This window comes from Moschus berezovskii, chromosome 22 (genome assembly GCF_049115385.1).
Source record: "Moschus berezovskii isolate FMDL1 chromosome 22, NW_MosBer_1.0, whole genome shotgun sequence".
Classification (NCBI taxonomy): Eukaryota; Metazoa; Chordata; class Mammalia; order Artiodactyla; family Moschidae; genus Moschus; species Moschus berezovskii.
Window position 1 is genome coordinate 9,088,208 of NC_142481.1, and position 10,991 is coordinate 9,099,198.

Sequence of the window (10,991 nt, forward strand, 5' to 3'; positions counted from 1 at the left end):
TGAACCTAATCCCCACTAATTCCCCTGCCATTCTGCTGAGGCTGGGCCATCATAAGAGGATTGGAGCATTTGCTAAATTAGTCCTGTTCAGGGACAGAGGAAACAGCCAGGGAGGGGCTCAGAGATCAGGAGAAGCAGGAGGTCGGTCGGAGACATATGGGGGTGAGGAGAGAGACGAAGAGAGGAATAACACTTGAGCTTGAGACCAAAGAAGAAAGAGACAGGCGGGAGAGAAGCAAGGAGGAGAGGCAGGAACAGGGAGGAGGGGGGAAATGCCAGGAGGTCCGGAGGGTCTGCCTTCCAGCACGAGGCCTGTACATCTCAGTTCTTGCCTCTTCCTGGTTGTGGGACCTCGAGCAGGTCACCTGGCCTGCCTCTGCCTCGGTTTGCTCATTTGTGAAATGAAGATGATCATAGCATCTCTCTGATAATAATAGCATCTCTCTGGTAGACTGCTTCGAGAATGTGGAGAGTTAGGACTAACTTTCTCCAGTACTGGCAGATAGTACCTGCTGAGTAAGTTTTTCTTTTCTTTCCCTTACAATTCATTGAGGTATAATTCATATGCTATAAATTCCAACCATTTTAACCATGCAGTTTGATGAGTTTGGGCAATCATGTACACTCATGGAAATACCACCAGAATCAAGATAGGGGATATTTCTAGCGCCTCAAAAAAGAGCCCCTTTGGAGGACTTCCCTGGTGATCCAGTGGTTAAGACTCCATGCTTCCGAGGCAGGTGATACTGGTTCAATCCCTGGTCGGGGAACTAACATCCCACATGCCGAGTGGTTTGGGCAAAATAAATTTTTAATTTTTTTTTAAAGGGGAAGCCCTTTTGTCCCTTTGTGGTGAATCTGATCTATTGATTCCCCAGCTCCTGCTAATCACTAGTCACCTTCTGCCACTGGTTTTATCTTTCCTAGAATTTCTTGGACGTGGAATCATGCCACATACACTGCTTAGAACCTGGTTTCTTCCACTCATTACTGTGTCATTCATCCAGTTGTTCTGTGCACCAGGAGTTCATTCCGCTCTATTGCTGAAGACATTCTCTAGATTCACCAGCTGTTTTTAGCCATTCACCTATTGACGGACATTTGGACCTTTTCCAGGTTGAGGCCATTATGAATAAAGCTGCTATGAAGGGCACAAGTACAACCTCAGGGGAAATGCTAGGTTAAGATACACATTTAGCATAATGGTTTCAAGGTTGACAGCAGACTGTCCCCATCTTTTGGTTATTGTGAATAGCTCTGCTGTGAACACAAGAGCACACCTTTTTGAACACCTGTTTTTCAATTCTTGGCTCAGTTTGTAAAGAATCTGCCTGCCATGCGGGAGATCCCGGTTCGATTCCTGGGTCGGGAAGATCCCCTGGAGGAGGGAACTGCTACCCACTCCAGGATTCTGGCCTGGAGAATCCCATGGACAGGGGAGCCTGGTGGGCTACAGTCCATGGAGTCACAAAGAGTCGGACATGACTGAACGACTTTCACAATAGACTAAGGGGTGGAATTGCTGGATCCTATCTAATTCCAGAACTTTTTCATCACCCCAAAGAGAAACTCTCTCACCCATTAAGCAGTTCCTCCCCAACTTCCCCTCCCCCCAGCAAACACGAATCTGTTTTCCATCTGCATGGATTTGCCTCTTCTGGACATTTCACGTAAAGGGATTAATTTGATATGGAGCCTTTTATGTCTTTTTTCTTCTGTGAATGTGTTTAATACCGTTGAGTTGCACACTTTAAAATGATAATAATGGTCACTTTTATGTGATGTGCATTTTACTATACAAATAAACACTTATTGGGTTCTTACCATGGACCAGACTTCAGGGCCAAACACTTAACATAATGACATTTAGTTCTCTCGAGGTGGGTCTTCTCAATGTCTCACGTTACTGAGGGGAAAACTGAAGTCGGAAAGAATGGATTGCCGAAGGTCATAGGACCAGACGCGGCTGAGCCAGGCTCAAACAGCAAGTCTGTCTGACCTCATTAGTTAAACACACACACACATTTTAACCCAGGATCCAGCGAACAAGAGGGGCATTAGCAGAGATTGATGACCTGGAGTTGGAGAAACAGAAAGGCAAAGGGTAAGGATAAGAGAAGAGGAGGAAAGAAAGAAAAAGTTAAAAATCAGCAAAAAGAAATGTGGACCTTGGAGTCTGAGATTTGACAGTCAAGAAGGAAAAGGGGGTTGGGGAAAAAAGAGAGAGAAAAGACAAGAGACAGAAGAGAAATGGTGGGAAGCTGAAAGTGACCAGAACGGGGGAAGGGAGGGAAGGGAAGGTGGCAAGCACGGAAAGGGGAAGGGGGAGGTGTGAGATGAAGCTGCAGAGCGTTGGAGCCTGATGGGGAGGGCTCCAAGAATTCCTCTTCCTTCGAGAGCCAGTCGCTAAGCACCTCCCAGCACACCACTCCCTTCCCAAGCTCCTTGAATCCTCATGTGGACCACTGAGGCAGGAAGCATGGTCACCACCCCCTTGCAGCGAGGGGTCATAGCAGGTGGAAGCTGGCCGTCTGAAGCCCATACTCCTGCTTAACTGGCTTTACAGAGACGTCACAGTGAGCAGACAGGGAAATCACAAGGACACACCCATGGCCCCAGAGACAGGAGTGTTTACCTCCACGCCCCTCCACGGAAACAAAACAAATCACCCAGACTTTAAGCAGGATCCAACATTTTAATCATTTTCACTCCACAGGTGGCCAGCGAAGGGAGACCTGGGGCTCCAGTGAGTGGGCAAGGGGAGGACAGAGGACCTGACATAGACTGAGGGAGACCTCTTGTTCTGCCCCCACTTCCTTTGACACTCTTCCTGGCTTTAGGAATCCCTGAGGGACAGCTGAAGAACCAGCCTTCAGGAGACCGGCCCAGGAGAAGGAACCTGGAATCTCCTGAAAGATTTGACTCCTTCCTCTGTCCAACTCCTAGAGAACTCTCAGAAGACCCCAGGAAGTTGAGGGGAGGGGGGTCCTCTTAAAGTCTTACTCTCGTTGGCCTGTGTCTGTGGTCCCCCCACCCAGATTCTATTACTGCCTCTGAATCATTTGCATAAGACACACCCTCCTCTGTGAATGGAGAACTTGGTGAGTGAGGCAGGGAGAGACTCTACTCACACCTGAGACCCCAACCTCCAGCAAAGAGTGTGGGAGCCCCTGCAAAAGGCCTAATGGACACTGCATCCTGGTCCCAGCGTTTACACAGATCCAGGGCACAATGCCGTCTCCTACCTGCCCCTCCATGGCAAATTTTTGCCTGGATCGGGGGATTGACATCCATCCCGCATGTCAATATATGTTGTCTTTTTCTCTGTTTAGATATTGCTTCCCACAGTGGATTCTGGGTCTAATGTCCCAGCATGACTCGGACCCAGGGGAGATGATGCGTAAGCCGTCTTTGGGGGCTCTAGTGATCTCAGGGTGCCGCTCATGGTTCCTCCTGACTTGGCATCATCTGATGCCACGTGTCTCTCTTTGCATCAGCCGCCTCCTCCTGACCTTGCTTCCTGCCCAGGGGGCCTGGAGCCAGCTTGTCCTGGCTAGTGAGCACAGAGTGTAAGGGTCTCTTCCTAAGTTCAGGGACCTCAGGCTGATGCCTTGACATGAGCCACAGTGGGGGTATTTACACCACAGAAATGGGCAACAATGACAAACCAGGATTTCCTCTTCCTTCCAGAGCCCGTTTTAAGCACCTCCCAGCATAGCACTTCCTTCCCACACTGCTTTCTTTCACTCCTGGCCTTGTAAAACCCACCAGTGAATGGCTCGTGCCCCCTGCCTCCCCCACTCCAAAATAAAAGAACTCAGATTGAGAAAGTAGGTGCCAAAGTACCAGACTTCCAAGAGTGTTGGAATGCCTGCGTCCTTCTTCAGATTCTTACACTGCTTGTCTCTGCGGCCATGGGTCAGACTGTATTCAAAGAAATACGGTGTTGCCCCAGGAAAATTTCCCAGGCCAAGCTCTATTTACAGTCCAATCCCACAATCGAAACTGAAAACAAAACCTCTAGAAGAGGGAGTGTGAGTGTGGGATGTGGGGCCACCCCCAAACCCCTTTCTCTTGCCCCACCCCCATCTCGTATATGTTTACAGGTGGGAAGCCTGTTCCCTGTTCTTCGCTTGGAAATAGCCACAATCATAGCTGGTGTACCCCACGCCGCAACCGTGATTCTTCCCGTGTTTGGGTGAAGTTCACCTTTAAAAAAATGCTAAAACGAAAGAAAACAAAGTAGACGTGAAACAGGCAACTTGCCTTCCATTCTTCCAGCAGGTAAGCCTTTCCAGTGTCATGAATGAACGAATGATGAAATGTCTTTAAGGAGAAACTAACAAGAAGAAGAAAACGTGTGTGTGTGTGTGTACACAGCCCCCTAAACCTATCATGTAAACCTGACATCTGTGAAATCTGGAAAATTACCAAATGAATTTCTGAACAGTAAAGTAGGTGCCAAAGTACCAAACTTCCAAGAGAGTTGGCCTAAAGGCTCCATCCTGGGGCTTCGTAAAGTCTTTGGAATTTCTAGAAGGATCTCTACCCATGAGCTAAAGACATGTCCCGAATGGGAAGTTAAGGAATCAAGCCTCCCAACCTGTTTGTTCAACAGCACTGTGATTCTGTGACCTAAACATGACCCCAGGTCAACTGCAAGTTTGGTTTAATTTCATCTCAGGGTGAATTCTCAGCACCAGTTCTGGAGTCTGGGGCTCACGGTTTGAAATGCCGACTGGACTCCGTATGAGACCACCTTGGGGTTGAGAGGGTGACTAAGACCTATCGAGCTCCCCGGGAGGAGGGGGTGGACTGTGTCGGTCACTGGAGCTAAAGAGGCCTTGACCTTTGGAAGGACTCCTGCCACCTCGCCCGGGATGCTGTCCCAGGGCAGGCTGGACAACGTGCAGGGGAGCAAGAGATGGAGAGAGGAGGAGCTTCTACAAGATCTGAAACTTCCAGGCACTCTGATCCTTGTAGTCCAGGGGGTCCATGGGGTTGTAGGTGAATTTCCAGGTGCCTGTGGGGTCCTTGAATTCTAAGCTGTCCACAGGGCTGTAGGTGCCATAGCTCTGGCCTGACAGGGAGGTAGGGGACTGGGTCAGGGAGGGGCCCACGGAGGGGCCTGAAAGGGGGCTGAGGGCCGGGCCCCCCAATGGGGGCACCATGGGAGACAGGTAGGGGTCCAGGCCACTGAAATAGGAGCTCGGAGACCCATAGGCTGAGGGGGAAGAGCAGAAAGCAGAGGCGGGGGCGTAGGTCATGGCGTAGGGCGCTGAGGTCAGAGAGGGGCCCGAGGCCACTAGCCCTGCCCGCTGCGCCTCAGGCAAAGGGGACTCTGAGGCCGGACTCCAAATGGACACCGTGGCCACTGCCGTGGTGGGGGAGCCCGAGGGCCCGGGGAGAGGGGGGCTGTAGGAATCTGAGATGCCCAGGGGATCTGGACAGACATCCGTGGAGGACCTTGGAGATGTGCCTGCCTTCCTCTTGGCAGGACGAGCCTTGGCTTGTGCCCCTGGGGGCTGCTGCTGCTGTTTCTGCTGCTGCCGCTGCTGCCGACATTTAGCCCGGCGGTTCTTGAACCAAACCTGGGGGGCAAGATGGGAGATGAGGGAGGGCGAGTGGGCAGGAGGCCCAGGGGAGCCTTCGTGATGCCCAGGAGTGATGATGCTTCTCGGTGAAGCCTGCCAGAGTCATAACTCTCCACTTGGCAATCGGCTATGGGGCACTCTGGGGGCTTCCCAGGGGGCTCAGGGGTGAAGAATCCACCTGCCAGTGCAGGAGACGTGAGTTTGATCCCTGGGTCAGGAAGATTCCCTGAAGAAGGAAATGGCAACCCACGCCAGCATTCTTGCCTGGGAAATCCCTGGGACAGAGGAGCCTGGTGGGCTACAGTCCATGGGGTCACAAAGAGTCAGACACGCCTGAGCAGCGAAACAACAACAACATGGGCACTCTGTTCATCCACCATCCACCCAGTTATTTATATATGCGATTGCACAGTCACACACATACCATCATATACAATACACACAATTGTACATGCATACATTTGTGTGTACACACAGTTACCCACATATACACACATTCTTCCAGCCAATCATAAGTACATACCTACTATCACGCAACATACAAATCTATCCCTATGCATTCACCTGTCCACCTAATCATTCATACATGCATGCAGACATACAATCACACATACGGACATTCATCATCTAATCATATGCACACACATAACAGTCGTGTATAAGTACAGTCGTATGTATATACACACAGTGATGGGCTTCCCTGGTGGCTCAGATGATAAGGAATCTGCCTGCCTGCAATGCAGGAGACCTGGCTTTGATCAAGGGAATGGCTACCCACTCCAGTGTTCTTGCCTGGAGAATTCCATGGACAGAGGAGCCTGGTGGGCTACAGTCAATGGGGTCGCAGAGTACGACATGACAGAGAGACTGACACTTTCACCTCACATACAGTGATACATACTTTCATCTTTCCAATCCTATGTACATATGTACACATATTATCATACAAACATATATACATCCATATATACATTTATATACACATCATACATACATACAATCCAACACACATATATACATTTATCCATCCATCCATGCATCCATCCATCCATCCATCCATGCATCCATCCATCCATTCATCCACGCATCCATCCATCCATACATCCATGCATCCATCCATCCATCCATCCATGCATGCATCCATCCATCCATGCATCCATCCATCCACCCATCCATCCATCCATCCATCCACGCATCCATCCATCCATTCATCCACGCATCCATCCATCCATGCATCCATCCATCCATTCATCCATGCATCCATGCATCCATCCATGCATCCATCCATCCATGCATCCATGCATGCATGCATCCATCCATCCATCCATGCGTCCATCCATCCATCCATCCATGCATCCGTCCATGCATCCATCCATCCATGCATCCATGCATCCATCCATGCATCCATCCATCCATTCATCCACGCATCCATCCATCCATTCATCCACGCATCCATCCATCCATTCATCCATGCATCCATCCATCCATGCATCCATCCATCCATTCATCCACGCATCCATCCATCCATTCATCCATGCATCCATCCATCCATGCATCCATCCATCCATTCATCCACGCATCCATCCATCCATTCATCCATGCATCCATCCATCCACGCATCCATCCATCCATTCATCCACGCATGCATCCATCCATCCATCCACGCATCCATCCATCCATTCATCCACGCATCCATCCATCCATTCATCCATGCATCCATCCATCCATGCATCCATCCATCCATTCATCCACGCATCCATCCATCCATTCATCCATGCATGCATCCATCCATGCATCCATCCATCCATTCATCCACGCATCCATCCATGCATGCATCCATCCATCCATCCATGCATCCATCCATCCATTCATCCACGCATCCATGCATCCATCCATGCATCCATCCATGCATCCGTCCATGCATCCATGCATCCATCCATGCATCCATCCATCCATTCATCCACGCATCCATGCATCCATCCATGCATCCATCCACGCATCCATCCATCCATTCATCCACGCATCCATCCATCCATTCATCCATGCATCCATCCATCCATCCATCCATCCATCCATCCATCCACACATCCATCCATGCATCCATCCACGCATGCATCCATCCATCCATCCACGCATCCATCCATCCATTCATCCACGCATCCATCCATCCATGCATCCATCCATCCAACCATGCATCCATCCATCCATCCATGCATCCATCCATCCATCCATTCATCCACACATCCATCCATCCATGCATCCATCCATCCAACCATGCATCCATCCATCCATCCATGCATCCATCCATCCATCCATTCATCCACACATCCATCCATCCATGCATCCATCCATCCAACCATGGATCCATCCATCCATCTATGCATGCAGCCATCCATCCATCCATGCAGCCATCCACCCATCCATTCAATTATTTAATAAACATGTTTTCTTCTACTCCTTTGGGGACACACCAGTGAAGCTGACATTCTAGTTGAGAGAGACAGCATATAAATAAATAGTAAGGAAGGAAATCACATAGAATTTTAGAAAGTGATAAATACTATGGGAGGACCAATTGAGCAGAGTAAGGGGGAGTAGCAGAGTTGGGATGGCGGGAAAAAGTTGCAGCTTCTAATGCCAAGGGTGGTGTGGGTCTCATTGACTGGCAAGGTGACTAGATTGGTTGATAAACAAAGGCTTGAACAGGATGTAGGGAATATATCTTCCAGGTAGAGGGAACAGAGAGTGTTCTTGGTGGGAATGCCAAAGGAAGGACCAGGGGAGGGCTGATGGAGTAGAATGAGAAGGGATAGGCGTGTGAGAGACGAAGCCAGTGAGATAATGGGGATGAGGGATTAACAGGACGCTGTGTGACTTCGGCTCTTCCTCTGCGACCTCTCCCACTTCCCTCCGCTCTGGATCCCAGGAAGGACTAGAGGAGCCCAGGGACCAGGACACCCCACCTGAACCCTGGACTCGGGCAGGTTGATCTTCAGAGCCACCTCCTCACGGGCATACACGTCCGGGTACTGAGTCTTGGCAAACAGGGCTTCCAGCTCTTCCAGCTGGCTTCGCGTGAAGGTGGTCCGTTCCCGCCGTTGCTTTCTTGGGGCGCCTGGGATGAGGACAGAAAAACAGGACCTTTGGGTGACCTGAGACTCTGTTCTCTGCATCTGCTGACGCAAGGTCCTGAGAAGGCATGGGATGCCGACAAGCCTCTTCTGGGTGTTCTTCTGCCCAAACTAAGGGTGCTGATTCCCAGAGCTTCCAGACCTCACTCGTCCCCCTTTGCCTGTCCTTAAGGGTACTCTTGCCTCCCCTGAGGAGAACTGGCTTTAGCTGTGTAAGGTATATGAGTTTGGCTTTTATCTCCTTTCTAAAATTTCTTCTGCACTAAGACATTCACTTGAAACACGACATTTGGGATACCCAGCCTATAAAAGAGGCAGGACCGTAATGGTCACCTTAATAAAAGAATAATACCATCAAAAATAGAACGCTCCCTTCTCTAAGAAATAAAGCATTGCTGACAGATGGGAATTCCTTCGGGTCCCCCTTCCAGATGGCTTCCCTCCCTCACCCGAGAGGGAACCACTGTCCTAAATTGCTATGAAGATCCACATGATTTCCTGCATCCCTAAGAGATGTGGGGTGGTGCTTTGCATTTACAGATGAACCCGTTTGGCTGGTGCATGGCCCTGATGTCACCCTTGTAAGTGCCCATCCTCTTCCTGAGGGCAAGGGACCCCAGAAGATGGGGGCCAGCCTGGGAGGGGTGGGGAGGACGACTGTACTCACTTGGGTAGGACACAGCTGGGTGCATCAGATCCACACTGGGGCCACTCAGGGCCAAGGTGTTGACGGAATAGTGGGGCCCCGGGTTCATATACGCCATCATGATCTTCGGGGATGCTGGGGCCCAGGTCAGAGGGCCTGCAAGATAAGGGTGGGTGCTCACAAACTCCCCAGTTCATCACCGCCTCGGTCGCTTCCTAGATCCATGACCTTGGGCAACTTATTCCCCTGCTCTGTGCTGGGCTTCCTCACCTATAAAACAGCCCTCTGCTTGAGGTCGTCAAAGAGTCCCTGGGACTCTGTAAAGCCAAGATCAAAAGCTTTAATGAGCATTCTAAATGGAAGCTCCTATTCCTACTCTACCCTTTAAAAGAGCTTCTGACCAACTCCCTTGTGCAAGACCGTCCCCTCCCCGAGAGTGTTAGTCGCTCAGTCATTCTGACTTCTTGCAACATGTGGACTGTAGCCCTCCAGGCTCCTCTGTCCAGGGGAGTCTCCAGGCAAGAATACTGCAGTGGGTTGCCATGGCTTTCTCCAGGGGATCTTCCTAACCCCTAGGACCTCCAAAAGGATGTTCAGCCTCACACAGAATCATGGCGAACAGGGAAACCGTTGTCTCAGTCTGCCAGGGATGGAGAGTTTTCTAGGGATGTGGGATTTCAGTGACAAATCGGAAAAGTCCCTGACAAATCGGGATGGTTAGCGACCCCAAGGGAGTCACAGTCAAATGACAGCAACTAATGATCTCCCATGACTATTTTTGACCCATCAAGCTGGCAAAGATCAGAGAGGCTTAGTAACTCCAGGGCTGGCCTCAAAACAGGCTTCTCGTGTCAGATGGGTGACAGTGTGGATGGAACAAACTGCAAACATTTATCAAAGAAAAATGCCGTCTTTCCTTGGTCCCAGCAATTCGCCTTCAAGGTGCCTCGGTCACCTCATCAGAAGGTGGGAATGAAAAATAGCACTTACACCTTTAGTTCGATGTGAGGGTCAAATGAATTATTGTGCATCTGATACTTAAAATAGCACCTGATATGCAGCAAACACTACCAACTGTGGCAGTTATTATTATTTGCAAGCAGACGTTTGCATAGATTTTATGCTAGGACACTTCTTATTGGAGTATAGTTCATTTACAACGTTGTGTTAGTTTCTGGTATACAGCAAAGTGATTCAGTTCTGTATTTTTTTCATATTATAGGTTATAATATAATAACCATTATAGGTTATTACAAGATATTGAATAGAGTTCCTTGTGTAGGTGTTTATTGTTTCACTCCTTTATATACCGTAGTGTGTTTCTGTTCATCCCAAACTCCTAATTTATCCCTCTCCACCCAAGCTAGGATTTTTAATGCAGCATATTTATAATCACCACAATGTGGAAGCACCCTATACATCCACCAAAGAGGACGTAGTAAGTAAGTTATGCAATTTAAGTAAGTTATGTTACAATTATGGCACATCCGGGCAAGAGGTACTATAAAGTCATTAAAAACTGTACTTCTCTGTGAATGGACTTGAAACGACCTCTAGTATATAGTTAAGGAAAGATTATCCTGGGACTTCCCTGGTGGTCCAGTGGTTAAGAGTCCACCT

The 10,991-nt window shown here is 49.4% G+C and overlaps 1 protein-coding gene across 1 annotated transcript; it reads right to left on the reverse strand.

Moving 5' to 3' along the window:
- Nucleotides 1–4,943: 4,943 nt before the first annotated feature.
- Nucleotides 4,944–9,522, reverse strand: LOC129546191 (cone-rod homeobox protein). Its single transcript, XM_055411053.2, has 3 exons — nt 9,393–9,522; nt 8,558–8,709; nt 4,944–5,591 (listed from the first exon to the last, which is right to left on the reverse strand). Exons 1-3 carry the CDS (start codon nt 9,490–9,492, stop codon nt 4,944–4,946), a joined length of 900 nt encoding a protein of 299 aa, XP_055267028.1. The 5' UTR covers nt 9,493–9,522.
- Nucleotides 9,523–10,991: the final 1,469 nt, after the last annotated feature.

Bases quoted from the DNA above. Each gene is read 5' to 3' on its own strand.
- LOC129546191 (XM_055411053.2), bottom strand. From the start codon at position 9,492: ATGATGGCGTATATGAACCCGGGGCCCCACTATTCCGTCAACACCTTG. The intron at 8,710-9,392 runs GTGAGTACAGTC...TCCTCATCCCAG, and splicing joins CCCAGCTGTGTCCTACCCAA to GCGCCCCAAGAAAGCAACGG. The intron at 5,592-8,557 runs GTGGGGTGTCCT...CTTGCCCCCCAG, and splicing joins TGCCCGAGTCCAGGGTTCAG to GTTTGGTTCAAGAACCGCCG.